We start from the raw sequence: 17,670 nt of genomic DNA, 5'->3' as shown, positions 1-17,670 counted from the left end.
GTAGTATATAATAATAGAGGATGAGGGGTGTAGTATATAATAATAGAGGATGAGGGGTGTAGTATATAATAATAGAGGATGAAGGGTGTAGCATATAATAATAGAGGATGAGGGGTGTAGTATATAATAATACAGAGTATGAGGGGTGTAGTATATAATAATTGAGGATGAGGGGTGTAGTATATAATAATAGAGGATGAGGGGTGTAGTATATAATAATGCAGAGTATGAGGGGTGTAGTATATAATAATACAGAGTATGAGGGGTGTAGTATATAATAATGCAGAGGATGAGGGGTGTAGTATATAATAATGCAGAGTATGAGGGGTGTAGTATATAATAATACAGAGTATGAGGGGTGAATTATTTAATACCCAGTATATGGATTATCTAATATATCATATGGAGAAATTGTCCCTAACAGCCAATAAGATGACTCTTTTCATGTTCTAATATGCAGCTTAAACATGAAAGCTCGAATCTGATTGGTTGGGCTTTCTCCAGCGTCATCTATCATACACCAGGTCAATGACAATCAATAGGACACTGGTCACGTGACCGCTGCCCTCTCAGGTCATCTCCAGTCACTTGCGTATTCAAGCCTCTTTCTGTGCCTAAGCGCCGCCCCTATGCAGATCGTTGATTGGCTGTGATGAAACCACGCTCCGGTCCAGTCCCGGAAGTGACGCAGTAAGATAGCGGAGTGACAGGAGGCAGCAGGTACCGGGGGTTGTTCCTCCGGTTTCCCGGTGTTAACAGCACTGTGCTTTTCGGCCTGTGACAGCCGTGATGGGCGGCACCGGATCCAGAGCGGCGCGGGGTCTGTGGCCTTTCTCGTCACAGGGACCCGAGAGCCCCGGCAACAACACCGAACAGAGCGTGGCCCGGATTCGTAAGGCCACGCCATTCATCTTTAGCCGGCGCGGGTGAGCTGAGGGTTCGGGGGAAGGGAGGTGACCCGAATGATGAGCGAGACACCCACACAGCAGTCATCACCCTATATCCGGTGGAGGTGATCCCGGTCCTCTCCTCATCCTATAGCCGGCTGCAGGTGGAGGTGATCCCGGTCCTCTCCTCATCCTATAGCCGGCTGCAGGTGGAGGTGATCCCGGTCCTCTCCTCATCCTATAGCCGGCTGCAGGTGGAGGTGATCCCGGTCCTCTCCTCATCCTATATCCGGCTGCAGGTGGAGGTGATCCCGGTCCTCTCCTCATCCTATATCCGGTGGAGGTGATCCCGGTCCTCTCCTCATCCTATAGCCGGCTGCAGGTGGAGGAGATCCCGGTCCTCTCCTCATCCTATATCCTGCTGCAGGTGGAGGAGATCCCGGTCCTCTCCTCATCCTATAGCCGGCTGCAGGTGGAGGTGATCCCGGTCCTCTCCTCATCCTATAGCCGGCTGCAGGTGGAGGAGATCCCGGTCCTCTCCTCATCCTATATCCGGTGGAGGTGATCCCGGTCCTCTCCTCATCCTATAGCCGGCTGCAGGTGGAGGTGATCCCGGTCCTCTCCTCATCCTATATCCGGTGGAGGTGATCCCGGTCCTCTCCTCATCCTATAGCCGGCTGCAGGTGGAGGTGATCCCGGTCCTCTCCTCATCCTATAGCCGGCTGCAGGTGGAGGTGATCCCGGTCCTCTCCTCATCCTATATCCGGTGGAGGTGATCCCGGTCCTCTCCTCATCCTATAGCCGGCTGCAGGTGGAGGAGATCCCGGTCCTCTCCTCATCCTATATCCGGCTGCAGGTGGAGGTGATCCCGATCCTCTCCTCATCCTATAGCCGGCTGCAGGTGGAGGTGATCCCGGTCCTCTCCTCATCCTATAGCCGGCTGCAGGTGGAGGTGATCCCGGTCCTCTCCTCATCCTATAGCCGGCTGCAGGTGGAGGTGATCCCGGTCCTCTCCTCATCCTATAGCCGGCTGCAGGTGGAGGTGATACCGGTCCTCTCCTCATCCTATAGCCGGCTGCAGGTGGAGGTGATCCCGGTCCTCTCCTCATCCTATAGCCGGCTGCAGGTGGAGGTGATCCCGGTCCTCTCCTCATCCTATATCCGGTGGAGGTGATCCCGGTCCTCTCCTCATCCTATAGCCGGCTGCAGGTGGAGGAGATACCGGTCCTCTCCTCATCCTATAGCCGGCTGCAGGTGGAGGTGATCCCGGTCCTCTCCTCATCCTATAGCCGGCTGCAGGTGGAGGTGATACCGGTCCTCTCCTCATCCTATAGCCGGCTGCAGGTGGAGGTGATCCCGGTCCTCTCCTCATCCTATAGCCGGCTGCAGGTGGAGGTGATCCCGGTCCTCTCCTCATCCTATATCCGGCTGCAGGTGGAGGTGATCCCGATCCTCTCCTCATCCTATAGCCGGCTGCAGGTGGAGGTGATCCCGGTCCTCTCCTCATCCTATAGCCGGCTGCAGGTGGAGGTGATCCCGGTCCTCTCCTCATCCTATAGCCGGCTGCAGGTGGAGGTGATCCCGGTCCTCTCCTCATCCTATAGCCGGCTGCAGGTGGAGGTGATCCCGGTCCTCTCCTCATCCTATATCCGGCTGCAGGTGGAGTGGATCCCGGTCCTCTCCTCATCCTATGGCCGGCTCCAGGTGGAGGTCATCCCGGTCCTCTCCTCTTCCTATAGCCGGCTGCAGGTGGAGGGGATCCCGGTCCTCTCCTCATCCTATAGCCTGCTGCAGGTGGAGGGGATCCCGGTCCTCTCCTCATCCTAAATCCGGCTGCAGGTGGAGGTGATCCCGGTCTTCTCCTCATCCTATAGCCGGCTGCAGGTGGAGGTGATCCCGGTCCTCTGCTCATCCTATATCCGGTGGAGGTGATCCCGGTCCTCTCCTCATCCTATAGCCGGCTGCAGGTGGAGGTGATCCCGGTCCTCTCCTCATCCTATAGCCGGCTGCAGGTGGAGGTGATCCCGGTCCTCTCCTCATCCTATATCCGGCTGCAGGTGGAGGTGATCCCGGTCCTCTCCTCATCCTATATCCGGCTGCAGGTGGAGGTGATCCCGGTCCTCTCCTCATCCTATAGCCGGCTGCAGGTGGAGGTGATCCCGGTCCTCTCCTCATCCTATATCCGGCTGCAGGTGGAGGTGATCCCGGTCCTCTCCTCATCCTATAGCCGGCTGCAGGTGGAGGTGATCCCGGTCCTCTCCTCATCCTATATCCGGCTGCAGGTGGAGGTGATCCCGGTCCTCTCCTCATCCTATAGCCGGCTGCAGGTGGAGGTGATCCCGGTCCTCTCCTCATCCTATAGCCGGCTGCAGGTGGAGGTCATCCCGGTCCTCTCCTCATCCTATAGCCGGCTGCAGGTGGAGGTGATCCCGGTCCTCTCCTCATCCTATAGCTGGCTGCAGGTGGAGGTGATCCCGGTCCTCTCCTCTTCCTATATCCGGCTGCAGGTGGAGGTGATCCCGATCCTCTCCTCATCCTATAGCCGGCTGCAGGTGGAGGTGATCCCGGTCCTCTCCTCATCCTATATCCGGCTGCAGGTGGAGGTGATCCCGATCCTCTCCTCATCCTATAGCCGGCTGCAGGTGGAGGTGATCCCGGTCCTCTCCTCATCCTATATCCGGCTGCAGGTGGAGGTGATCCCGGTCCTCTCCTCTTCCTATATCCGGCTGCAGGTGGAGGTGATCCCGGTCCTCTCCTCATCCTATATCCGGGTGGAGGTGATCCCGGTCCTCTCCTCATCCTATATCCGGCTGCAGGTGGAGGTGATCCCGGTCCTCTCCTCATCCTATATCCGGTGGAGGTGATCCCGGTCCTCTCCTCATCCTATATCCGGCTGCAGGTGGAGGTGATCCCGGTCCTCTCCTCATCCTATATCCGGTGGAGGTGATCCCGGTCCTCTCCTCATCCTATATCCGGCTGCAGGTGGAGGTGATCCCGGTCCTCTCCTCATCCTATATCCGGTGGAGGTGGAGGTGATCCCGGTCCTCTCCTCATCCTATGGCCGGCTCCAGGTGGAGGTCATCCCGGTCCTCTCCTCTTCCTATATCCGGCTGCAGGTGGAGGTGATCCCGGTCCACACCTGCACAGAGATTGTTGCTGCTGGGTTAACCCTATAATCCCCACGGTTTCTACATTACGGTCCTTTCTGTGGTTGCTGGTTTATTAATATTTCTTCGTCCACAGCTCCATGTACTTTGATGAGGACGGAGACCTTGCGCACGAATTCTACGAGGAAACGATTGTGACCAAGAACGGCCGAAAGCGAGCAAAACTGAAACGGATACAAAAGAACCTGCGACCCCAGGTAAGTCCGGAGGGAAAGAGGCGTAAACTAGAGAAGCAGGAGCCTCCCCATAGTGAGCGTAGAGAGGATGACTGTAGGACAGGAGAATACAGTCTATTGCCCCCTGTTATCAGCCATTTCAGGGGAGAGGATGACTGTAGGACAGGAGAATACAGTCTATTGCCGCCTGTTATCAGCCATTTCAGAGGAGAGGATGACTGTAGGACAGGAGAATACAGTCTATTGCTCCCTGTTATCAGCCATTTCAGAGGAGAGAATGACTGTAGGACAGGAGAATACAGTCTATTGCCCCCTGTTATCAGCCATTTCAGGGGAGAGGATGACTGTAGGACAGGAGAATACAGTCTATTGCCCCCTGTTATCAGCCATTTCAGGGGAGAGGATGACTGTAGGACAGGAGAATACAGTCTATTGCCCCCTGTTATCAGCCATTTCAGGGGAGAGGACGACTGTAGGACAGGAGAATACAATCTATTGCCCCCTGTTATCAGCCATTTCAGGGGAGAGGACGACTGTAGGACAGGAGAATACAGTCTATTGCCCCTGTTATCAGCCATTTCAGGGGAGAGGATGACTGTAGGACAGGAGAATACAGTCTATTGCCCCCTGATATCAGCCATTTCAGGGGAGAGGATGACTGTAGGACAGGAGAATACAGTCTATTGCTCCCTGTTATCAGCCATTTCAGGGGAGAGGATGACTGTAGGACAGGAGAATACAGTCTATTGCCCCCTGTTATCAGCCATTTCAGGGGAGAGGATGACTGTAGGACAGGAGAATACAGTCTATTGCCCCCTGTTATCAGCCATTTCAGGGGAGAGGACGACTGTAGGACAGGAGAATACAATCTATTGCCCCCTGTTATCAGCCATTTCAGGGGAGAGGACGACTGTAGGACAGGAGAATACAGTCTATTGCCCCCTGATATCAGCCATTTCAGGGGAGAGGATGACTGTAGGACAGTAGAATACAGTCTATTGCCCCCTGTTATCAGCCATTTCAGGGGAGAGGATGACTGTAGGACAGGAGAATACAGTCTATTGCCCCCTGATATCAGCCATTTCAGGGGAGAGGATGACTGTAGGACAGGAGAATACAGTCTATGGCTCCCTGTTATCAGCCATTTCAGGGGAGAGGATGACTGTAGGACAGGAGAATACAATCTATTGCCCCCTGTTATCAGCCATTTCAGGGGAGAGGATGACTGTAGGACAGGAGAATACAATCTATTGCCCCCTGTTATCAGCCATTTCAGAGGAGAGGATGACTGTAGGACAGGAGAATACAGTCTATTGCCCCCTGTTATCAGCCATTTCAGGGGAGAGGATGACTGTAGGACAGGAGAATACAGTCTATTGCTCCCTGTTATCAGCCATTTCAGGGAGAGGATGACTGTAGGACAGGAGAATACAGTCTATTGCCCCCTGTTATCAGCCATTTCAGGGGAGAGGATGACTGTAGGACAGGAGAATACAGTCTATTGTTCTCTGGTGTCAGCCACAGAGCAGTAATGGCTCCTTCTTCTTCTGTACAGGGCACCATCATGTTAGAACATCCGTGCATCCATGTGGACTTCCCCGTCGTCCTATGTGAGGTCTGACACTGCCGCCCTCGCCTGCCATGCTGCGCCCTCCTCTACCAACCTTTGCACCCTGTGCTGTGCTCCTGAGATGGAGCCGGAAGAGAGTGATGGAGGAGGCACAGGGACTTCTGACTGGTATGTGCAGAGACGATGCCTGGGCAGTGAATAGAGACAATTAACCCACGCTCTGCCAGGGACGACGAGATCACTGCTGGGGTGCAGTGTTCTGCGGTCGCGCTGGTCTGTGGGCTGCTGGACCTTTCTCTCTTCTCGCTTTAATACTGACCAGGGTCTGCACTGTCCTAACTTCAGTCCTCTTCGGGGGGGACGCGGACGCAGCTGCCCAGCGCACCAGGCACGTAGCATAGATACCAGCCTGGCACCATCTAGGAGATACGTTGTTGAGTCTTCTGGCCTCAGTGGTCTTAATATTATCCAGCACATATAGAGTCGGCCTCTGCTGCACAGTGTGTGACCTGCCTGTTCCCTGGTGAGGGGGCGCTCTGCACTGTGGGGGGTGCGCTCGTCTCTCCTGCCATGCACTGTTGATGCAGGAAATTCCCGGGTACAATCACTTGTATGTAAGGGTGGGCATGCCGCCTCCGACTATTTATTACATGTATGTTTTAATTTTGTGTTCTGTACTCTTCAGCTGTGAAGCGCCCCGCGTCCCGATCAGTCTGTGACATTGGGAGATATCCGGGGCGCTGGGAATCTTCTCCCCAATAAAACCTATGTTTGTAGGTTGGACTCCTAGCGTCAGCGTTATTCCAGGTCCCGGAGCCGGGTTTCTGCTGATACAGAGACGGTGTGAGCGCAGAACACCAGGTATAGTGGGGGAGGGGGTGTCCAGCCAACCCGCTCCACTGCTGTCCCCACCAGCCGCCTGGTTCCTGATGGGGGTTGTATCTGCCCTGATTTCAGTCTGTGGCAACTACATCAAGATGTGCATCGTCCTGAGCCAGTGAGTTAGGGGCAGCCTGAGTGCCCCCGGTATCTGCTGTCAAGGATTGGACATGTTGTGTTTCATCATGGCTGGTGTGATCCCCTGCAATGAACAATGCACACAATGCAGGGCAGATGAGAAGAGCGATCTCTGCAGGCCGCCGCCGCGGGTGCAGATCACTGTCCTTATGCCACCCCAGCAGAACATCTGACTCCGTTCATCAAAAATCACTGCCTTGCGTGACTTCTGTCTGTCCACACGAGGGCGCCCTCCCTCTGCAGCCTGTGCTGTACACGATGCATCCATGTCCACTGGGAGCAGAGCCGCCAGTAATGGTGGTAAAGTGCGGTTACCCCCCCCAGGTCTGTCCCAAGCAGGACTCTTGGAGCAGGGAAAAAATGGAGACTTCTCCGCCCTCAGGTGCATGGCTAGTGGGGCAACTGGGGTGATATCAACCATAGGTGATAACATTCAGGCTGAAGCCTGAAAAAAAAGGGGGGGGGGGGGGGGGGATTCTGCATCAGGCCCTGCTGGTGGCGGCAGGGGATGTTCTGCTTGAGGCCCTCCTCTGCTGGGGGGGGGGGTTCCGCGTTAGATCCTCTTGGAGGGGGGGGGGGGGTTCCGCGTTAGATCCTCTTGGAGGGGGGGGGGGTTCCGCGTTAGATCCTCTTGGGGGGGGGGGGGTTTCCCACATTGGATCCTCGAGGCGGGGGGGGGGGGGTGGTGTTTCCTACGTTAGATCCTCGGGGCGGGGGGGGGCTGTTTCCCACGTTAGATCCTCGGGGCGGGGGTGGTGTTCAGTGTTAGATCCTCTTGGAGGGGGGGGGGTTCCCACATTAGATCCTCGGGGCGGGGGGGGGGGTGTTTCCCACGTTAGATCCTCGGGGCGGGGGGGGTGTTCTGTGTTAGATCCTCCTGGCAGAGGGTTCTGCGGTCTCCGAGCAGCACGTTCGCCGCTTACATCTAGGATCCTCGCTGTCCTGTAATGTGACAGGATGGCGCTGTAGCGGGAAGAGGAGGGCGGCTTCAGGGTGAGCGTGTAATCCGGGACCTGTCCACTTCATGTCCGTTTCCTCTCGCCCATGACAGAAGGATGTTCATCCTGAGCTGACGCTGCAGATGACTCCAGAGGAAATCCTGAGGGGTCAGAGGTCACTCGCTCTGTCACATTAGAGTGCAAGTTGTCACATTATGTCCTCAAACCAATGTGATTCATGTCTGATGAGTCGTCATCTTTATTGGGGTCCCCTCCGTCTGTGGCCGCAGCACCCCTCCCCCACCATGGCAATGGAAGACTTAAAACATGGTGGAACTTTTAGTGGAGTTGGTCAGCATGGCGGCACAATCAATGACCAGTATTCCCGTGGAGGTCGTGGCGCTCTGCTAGGAGTCGGGTTCCCACCTCAGACGTAAATAGAAACTCCCGCCATATCGATGCAAAAATGGTGTGACGTTATGGAGACTGCGGCTGTAATAATCCGGGGGGACGTTTCGGCCTCTCGGGGTCTTTATCAAACTGCAGCAAAGCAAGAAGTGAACAACAGATCAACCATAAAGACATTAGTATAAGTATAGGGTAAATACCATCGGGGGCCTGGCAGACGTGGCGGTCCTCTCATAGCGGCCTATGCGCCAGTCTTGATCGTAAAACTTCTACAAAGGTGGCGTCATCGGCTGGATATACACGGAACGGCGAGGAATAAGACGAACAAACCAATCAAGCAGCGGTGAAACACATTGTTGGAATGATTTGGTTACATCTGCGCACCAACGTCTCCCCGAGGTCGCATCGCTATTACACGTGCTTCTCCGAAAAAAGGGTTAGGGCTCATTATTGGGGGATGGCTTATTATTGGGGGTAGGGCTCATTATGGGGTTAGGGCTCATTATTGGGGGTAGGGCTCATTATGGGGTTAGGGCTCATTATTGGGGTTAGGGCTCATTATTGGGGGTGAAACGGACCGTTCAGCACACAGCTCCGTTCAGACGATATTCCCCTTTCCGATTGACAGGCAGCTACTGCAAGCACCCGTCTGCCGAACTGCAAACTACACGAACAATGGAAACCGCGGAACAGGAAAAGCATACAATCGGCTTACACTCCTGGCAATCAGCACACAATCCAATTCCCCCAATAACGAGCAGCCAATCGGACACAATGGGACAATAGAAGCGCACCCAGCATATTCCTCCCCTCCGTCTAGGACAGGGGTGGGCAATTATTTTTTCGATGGGGCCACATGAGAAACTGAAAATATTTTGGAGGGCCGGGCCAAAAGGCTAAACTCAATACTGCATAAAATCACCGCGTCCTGGCACAGGCGGGCGTGATGACATCATCATGCCTGCCTGCGCTGGGATTTCACTACCAAATAGACCTCAGGCCTGTAGCCTATGACAAGTCTTGTCGCCATCTGCAAATTTTAAGGCGCATTGGCGACCATTTTGGTCGCCATCTGGAGCGCTGTATTGCATCAGTGACATGAACACTCTCCACATAGAATGTTATATTACATCAGTGACATCACCGCTCTCCACATATAAGTGATATTTTACATCAGTGACATCACCGCTCTCCACATATAATGTTATATTACATCAGTGACATCACCGCTGTCCACATATAGGCGATATATTACATCAGTGACATCACCGCTCTCCACATATATGTGATGAGCGGTGATGTCACTGATGTAATGTATTACTTACCGGTATATGTGGACAGCAGTGATGTCACTGATGTAATATATTACTTATGTGTGGAGAGTGGTGATGTCACTGATGTAATATATCACTTATAAGTAATATATTACATCTGTGACATCACCGCTCTCCACATATAAGAGGCATATTACATCAGTGACGTCACCCCTAGGCGCTGGGGTGCGCAGCCAGGGCCGGCCTTAGGTGTTCAGGCGCCCTGTGTGAGCTAACCTTGTGGTAGTGTTACCTGCAGTCCTATGTAAAACCACAGATAACACTAGTGCTAAATAATGTAGTAGTGTTACCTGCAGTCCTATGTAAAACCACAGATAACACTAGTGTAGATCATGTGGAAGTGTTACCTTCGTCCTTAGTGTGCCTCCCTGTGTCTATCGCACAGACTCCATGCTGGCGCTGCCTCCTCTTCCATCTTCTTCCCCGCACAGAACGTTCTGAAGCAGCTGCGTCAAGACATAGGAACACTGTGGGCAAGTTGATACACACAGGGAGAGACATACACACAGGGACGGGGACACACACAAAGGGACAGACACACTCACACACACACAAAGGGACGGACACACACAAAGGGACAGACACACAGGGACGGGGACACACACACAAAGGGACAAACACACACACACAGGGATGGACACACACACACACACACAAAGGGACAAACACACACACACAGGGATAGACACACACACACAAAGGGACAGACACACACACAGGGACGGACACACACACACACACACAAAGGGACAGACACACACACACAGGGACGGACACACACACACACACACACAAAGGGACAGACACACACACACAGGGACAGACACACTCACACACACACAAAGGGACGGACACACACAAAGGGACAGACACACGGGGACACACACACAAAGGGATGGACACACACACACACACACAAAGGGACAGACACACACACACAGGGACGGACACACACACACTGGCACACTCAACATCAGCAGCAAGTCCAACCCTTAATGACCCCCACAATCCCTGGGGGGGGGGGGGGTGATGTAGTAGCAGGCAGGAAAGCACACACTGTCCCCCTGTCCTATATGAGCCCCCCCCACCCCCACCAAATACCTGTAAGTTCTGTTAGTTGCTTGGCTTTGGCTGTGGCTGCCGGCTGGGGCTCCGCCTCCTTCCTCTTTCTGCCTGTGCGGCAGCTGCATCACGCTCCAGCAGCCACTGGTCTGCTCTGTTAAAGAGACAGGCAGGCCAGGCAGCAGAGCGGAGCGCAGAGCGGCCGCGGGCCCCGCCCCCTCCTCGCTCCGGACAGTGACTCCGTGCTGTTACAGGGCCGGCGGCGGCGGCGGCGGCAACAAAAATGCCGGGGGCCGGATTAAAAGGCCCGCGGGCCGTAGTTTGCCCAGGTCTGGTCTAGGAGATAATTGAGTCAATTTCTGTATCTACACAACTATCTCCCAAGCTGACAAGTTACACTTATTATAAATTGTTACAACTTTGTGAGTTTACATTGTACATACATATAACTTATATCAATGTAACCCGTATAACTTGGGGACAAACCTATCCAAAATTCACTTGAATAGGTTCAGGGGTTTAAAAGTTAGTAAAAGTATCTTAAAGGGCCGTAATCCAGGGGCAGGAGGCCGGCAAACAGCCCCCTCCAAAACACCGCGGCGAAGTGGCTTTTGCCACAGGGGGTATGGCTCATTATTGGGGGTGGGGCTCATTATTGGGGGTGGGGCTCATTATTGGGGTTAGGGCTCATTATTGGGGGTATGGCTTATTATTGGGGGTAGGGCTCATTATTGGGGGTAGGGCTCATTATTGGGGGTATGGCTTATTATTGGGGGTATGGCTTATTATTGGGGGTAGGGCTCATTATTGGGGTAAGGCTTATTATTGGGGGTAGGGCTCATTATTGGGGGTATGGCTCATTATTGAGGGTATGGCTTATTATTGGGGGTAGGGCTCATTATTGGGGGTAGGGCTCATTATTGGGGTAGGGCTTATTATTGGGGGTAGGGCTCATTATTGGGGGTAGGGCTCATTATTGGGGTAGGGCTTATTTTTGGGGGTAGGGCTTATTATTGGGGGTAGGGATTATTATTGGGGTCTGGCTTATTATTGGGGGTAGGGCTTATTATTGGGGGTAGGGCTCATTATTGGGGGCAGGGCTCATTATTGGGGTTAGGACTCATTATTGGGGTAGGGCTTATTATTGGGGGTAGGGATTATTATTGGGGTCTGGCTTATTATTGGGGGTAGGGATTATTATTGGGGTCTGGCTCATTATTGGGGGTAGGGCTTATTTTGGCTCCATGAACATATTTAATATAGACACATGCAGAACAGTCCCTGGACAGTGTTTATATTAAATATGACTACAACCCCCCTCATCCATAGGAATGCACTATTCTGCAGTACATGGGTGCATTCCTATGGATGAGGGGGGTTATAGTCATATTTGCCAGATTATTACAGCCGCAGTCTCAATAAAGTCACACAATTTTTGCATCGATATCGCGGGAGTTTCTATTTACAATCAATGACCCAGGGGCTTCCTGGGCCCCAATGCTTGGGGGGGGGTCCGGACCTCTGTGACGCCTTATAGAGCAGCACAATGGCTTAGTCATAGAATGCGCTAATGTACTGGATGTTTTCTATAGGGGCCATACAATGTGGGATTGTCACATGTGGCCCCGTGGTACCGCCATAGCGTGGGCGGTCACCCCTACCCCCATGTAAAGCCTTGTCCTTCCTGTAACTCTTTCATGTCTGCCCAGAGACCTGGCTCCGTCACTGGGGTCCTGTGATACTGAAGAGTACAAAAACGTGGAGCCCAGACTGATACATTGTGACAAACCATCCGGACTGGAAATGAATGCTGCTGATGTGCTTGCCAGCCTGAATACAACTGTAACAAACCAGCTGTGAGATGTATGTAAATGTTTCCATTCACTGGTAGGACACAGAGGTCTTGAAAAAAAGTTATTGGTAATTGAAAGTCTGTGGTAAAGTAGGCGAGCTCCCGCTATCCACCCGTGATGACCAGCATGGCGGAGGATCCAGCCGCCTCCTGATGGCGCTAACGTCACGTTTACTGTTCTCTTGTTTTTCAGTCTAAGGTGGAAATTCTCAGGGAATAGTCGTTGATAGAAGATGGTGGCGGTCGCTCGTCAGGTAATCGCAGGTGGGCGGAGGCTCCCGCTCATGAGGCACGGCGTGTGTAGACAGCGCAGCGCTGGCCCGGCGCCACATTCCACTGCGCAGAGCGGCTGCTGATAAAACAAGGACTGGGCTCAGGAATGACATGGGGGGGGGGGGGGGGGGGGGTACTGCGTCAGGACAGAGGACATGGGGGGGGGGTACTGCATCAGGACAGAGGACATGGGGGGGGTACTGCGTCAGGACAGAGGACATGGGGGGGGGTACTGCGTCAGGACAGAGGACATGGGGGGGGTACTGCGTCAGGACAGAGGACATGGGGGGGGGGGTACTGCGTCAGGACAGAGGACATGGGGGGGGGGGGTACTGCATCAGGACAGAGGACATGGGGGGGGGGGTACTGCATCAGGACAGAGGACATGGGGGGGGGGGGGGTACTGCGTCAGGACAGAGGACATGGGGGGGGGGGTACTGCATCAGGACAGAGGACATGGGGGGGGGGTACTGCGTCAGGACAGAGGACATGGGGGGGGGGTACTGCATCAGGACAGAGGACATGGGGGGGTACTGCGTCAGGACAGAGGACATGGGGGGGGGGGGTACTGCATCAGGACAGAGGACATGGGGGGGGGTACTGCGTCAGGACAGAGGACATGGGGGGGGTACTGCGTCAGGACAGAGGACATGGGGGGTACTGCGTCAGGACAGAGGACATGGGGGGGGGGTACTGCGACAGGACAGAGGACATGTGGGGGGGGTACTGTGACAGGACAGAGGACATGGGGGGGGGTACTGCGTCAGGACAGAGGACATGGGGGGGGGTACTGCGTCAGGACAGAGGACATGTGGGGGGGGTACTGCGACAGGACAGAGGACATGTGGGGGGGGTACTGCGACAGGACAGAGGACATGGGGGGGGTACTGCGTCAGGACAGAGGACATGGGGGGGGGGTACTGCGTCAGGACAGAGGACATGTGGGGGGGGTACTGCGACAGGACAGAGGACATGTGGGGGGGGGTACTGCGACAGGACAGAGGACATGGGGGGGTACTGCGACAGGACAGAGGACATGGGGGGGGGGTACTGCGTCAGGACAGAGGACATGGGGGGGGGGGGACTGCGACAGGACAGAGGACATGGGGGGGTACTGCGTCAGGACAGAGGACATGGGGTGGGGGTACTGAAAGGAAGGCGACAGGTGATAAGACAGTATCACACAGGATAGGATTAGATACACAGCTCAGCAGACAGTATCACACAGGATAGGATTAGATACACAGCTCAGCGGACTGTATCACACAGGATAGGATTAGATACACAGCTCAGCAGACAGTATCACACAGGAGAGGATTAGATACACAGCTCAGCAGACTGTATCACACAGGATAGGATTAGATACACAGCTCAGCGGACTGTATCACACAGGATAGGATTAGATACACAGCTCAGCAGACAGTATCACACATGATAGGATTAGATACACAGCTCAGCAGACAGTATCACACAGGACAGGATTAGATACACGGCTCAGCAGACAGTATCACACAGGATAGGATTAGATACACAGCTCAGCAGACTGTATCACACAGGATAGGATTAGATACACGGCTCAGCAGACAGTATCACACAGGACAGGATTAGATACACGGCTCAGCAGACAGTATCACACAGGATAGGATTAGATACACAGCTCAGCAGACTGTATCACACAGGATAGGATTAGATACACGGCTCAGCAGACAGTATCACACAGGATAGGATTAGATACACGGCTCAGCAGACTGTATCACACAGGATAGGATTAGATACACAGATCAGCAGACAGTACCACACAGGATAGGATTAGATACACAGCTCAGCAGACAGTATCACACAGGATAGGATTAGATACACAGCTCAGCAGACTGTATCACACAGGATAGGATTAGATACACAGCTCAGCAGACAGTATCATATAGGATAGGATTAGATACACAGCTCAGCAGACAGTATCACACAGGATTGGATTAGATACACGGCTCAGCAGACAGTATCATATAGGATAGGATTAGATACACAGCTCAGCAGGCAGTATCACACAGGATAGGATTAGATACACAGCTCAGCAGACTGTATCACACAGGATAGGATTAGATACACAGATCAGCAGACAGTACCACACAGGATAGGATTAGATACACAGCTCAGCAGACAGTATCACACAGGATAGGATTAGATACACAGCTCAGCAGACTGTATCACACAGGATTGGATTAGATACACGGCTCAGCAGACAGTATCATATAGGATAGGATTAGATACACAGCTCAGCAGGCAGTATCACACAGGATAGGATTAGATACACAGCTCAGCAGACTGTATCACACAGGATAGGATTAGATACACAGCACAGCAGACTGTATCACACAGGATAGGATTAGATACACAGCTCAGCAGACAGTATCACACAGGATAGGATTAGATACACAGCTCAGCAGACAGTATCACACAGGACAGGATTAGATACACGGCTCAGCAGACTGTATCACACAGGATAGGATTAGATACACGGCTCAGCAGACTGTATCACACAGGATAGGATTAGATACACGGCTCAGCAGACAGTATCACACAGGATAGGATTAGATCCACAGCTCAGCAGACAGTATCACACAGGACAGGATTAGATACACAGCTCAGCAGACAGTATCACACAGGGTAGGATTAGATACACAGCTCAGCAGACAGTATCACATAGGAGAGGATTAGATACACAGCTCAGCAGTCAGTATCACATAGGAGAGGATTAGATACACAGCTCAGCAGGCAGTATCACACAGGATAGGATTAGATACACAGCTCAGCAGACTGTATCACATAGGATAGGATTAGATACACAGCTCAGCAGGCAGTATCACATAGGAGAGGATTAGATACACAGCTCAGCAGACAGTATCACACAGGATAGGATTAGATACACAGCTCAGCAGGCAGTATCACACATGATGGATTAGATACACAGCTCAGCAGACAGTATCACATAGGATAGGATTAGATACACAGCTCAGCAGGCAGTATCACACAGGATAGGATTAGATACACAGCTCAGCAGACTGTATCACATAGGATAGGATTAGATACACAGCTCAGCAGGCAGTATCACATAGGAGAGGATTAGATACACAGCTCAGCAGACAGTATCACACAGGATAGGATTAGATACACAGCTCAGCAGGCAGTATCACACATGATGGATTAGATACACAGCTCAGCAGACAGTATCACATAGGATAGGATTAGATACACAGCTCAGCAGACTGTATCACATAGGATAGGATTAGATACACAGCTCAGCAGACTGTATCACATAGGATAGGATTAGATACACAGCTCAGCAGACTGTATCACATAGGATAGGATTAGATACACAGCTCAGCAGGCAGTATCACACAGGAGAGGATTAGATACCCAGCTCAGCAGACAGTATCACATAGGATAGGATTAGATACACAGCTCAGCAGGCAGTATCACATAGGAGAGGATTAGATACACAGCTCAGCAGGCAGTATCACACAGGATAGGATTAGATACACAGCTCAGCAGACTGTATCACATAGGAGAGGATTAGATACACAGCTCAGCAGTCAGTATCGCATAGGATAGGATTAGATACACAGCTCAGCAGACTGTATCACATAGGAGAGGATTAGATACACAGCTCAGCAGTCAGTATCACATAGGAGAGGATTAGATACACAGCTCAGCAGGCAGTATCACACAGGATAGGATTAGATACACAGCTCAGCAGACTGTATCACATAGGAGAGGATTAGATACACAGCTCAGCAGTCAGTATCACATAGGAGAGGATTAGATACACAGCTCAGCAGACTGTATCACACAGGAGAGGATTAGATACACAGCTCAGCAGACAGTATCACACATGATAGGATTAGATACACAGCTCAGCAGTCAGTATCACATAGGAGAGGATTAGATACACAGCTCAGCAGGCAGTATCACACAGGATAGGATTAGATACACAGCTCAGCAGACAGTATCACACAGGAGAGGATTAGATACACAGCTCAGCAGACTGTATCACATAGGAGAGGATTAGATACACAGCTCAGCAGTCAGTATCACATAGGAGAGGATTAGATACACAGCTCAGCAGTCAGTATCACATAGGAGAGGATTAGATACACAGCTCAGCAGTCAGTATCACATAGGAGAGGATTAGATACACAGCTCAGCAGTCAGTATCACATAGGAGAGGATTAGATACACAGCTCAGCAGTCAGTATCACATAGGAGAGGATTAGATACACAGCTCAGCAGTCAGTATCACATAGGAGAGGATTAGATACACAGCTCAGCAGTCAGTATCACATAGGAGAGGATTAGATACACAGCTCAGCAGTGACCCCATGTAGATTTCTGGCCTCGTTGTGACGGCTGGATCGGGTCTGCGGTTCTGATCACTGGGTATTTCTCAGAACTGGAGCTGATCTGGAGGAGACACAACGAGGTCCTTGTTCTACCGAAGCCGCGCAGCTGGAACCTCAGGAAGACGTCTCCGGCTCTTCTGACAACCAGATAACCGCAACGTACTGTCCACGCACCCCCCAAATAACCGGTGCCCGTCCGCTGCTGCTGTATCTAAGCCTATCTGGAGTGATACTGTCGGCTGAACTACTGTATCTAATCCTATTGTGTGATACTGTCTGCTGAGCTGCTGTATCTAAGCCTGTGTGACACTGTATGCTGAGCCGCTGTATCTAAGCCTGTGTGATACTGTGTGAGCCGCTCTGCTGATGTTTTGAGGAGTATTTGACCAAGGGCTGGAAGAATTTTCCCATTTATTAACAGCAAGCAGAGATCTTGAAAATGCTTATAAGACCAAATCTATAAGAAAGTTGTAGAACTTTTCTCAAACTCAACTTTTATTTGCGTACGGGGAATCCCTGCGGTCATGTGACTGTTGCGCACCTGCGTCCCTCTTTCTACTCGTTATACCACATATTTGGTCGGGGGGGG

At 52.4% G+C, this 17,670-nt stretch overlaps 1 protein-coding gene across 1 annotated transcript; it reads left to right on the top strand.

Annotated features, from left to right (window-relative positions):
- The first annotated feature begins 671 nt into the window (after positions 1–671).
- Positions 672–6,583, top strand: TUSC2 (tumor suppressor 2, mitochondrial calcium regulator). The gene is made up of 3 exons (XM_040408567.1): positions 672–926; positions 4,131–4,251; positions 5,786–6,583. The coding sequence occupies exons 1-3, from the start codon at positions 790–792 to the stop codon at positions 5,849–5,851; spliced, it is 324 nt and encodes a 107-aa protein (XP_040264501.1). The 5' UTR covers positions 672–789; the 3' UTR covers positions 5,852–6,583.
- The last annotated feature ends 11,087 nt before the right edge of the window (positions 6,584–17,670 follow it).

This window comes from Bufo bufo, chromosome 9, assembly GCF_905171765.1.
Source record: "Bufo bufo chromosome 9, aBufBuf1.1, whole genome shotgun sequence".
Taxonomy (NCBI): Eukaryota; Metazoa; Chordata; class Amphibia; order Anura; family Bufonidae; genus Bufo; species Bufo bufo.
Note: the sequence above shows the minus strand (reverse complement) of the source record. Positions and strands in the feature narration are given on the sequence as shown.

What these genes read in the sequence shown, in the direction of transcription:
- TUSC2 (XM_040408567.1), top strand. Translation starts at nt 790, where the DNA reads ATGGGCGGCACCGGATCCAGAGCGGCGCGGGGTCTGTGGCCTTTCTCG. An exon ending in TTCATCTTTAGCCGGCGCGG is followed by an intron (nt 927 to 4,130) that starts GTGAGCTGAGGG and finishes CTTCGTCCACAG; the next exon opens with CTCCATGTACTTTGATGAGG. An exon ending in AAAAGAACCTGCGACCCCAG is followed by an intron (nt 4,252 to 5,785) that starts GTAAGTCCGGAG and finishes TCTTCTGTACAG; the next exon opens with GGCACCATCATGTTAGAACA.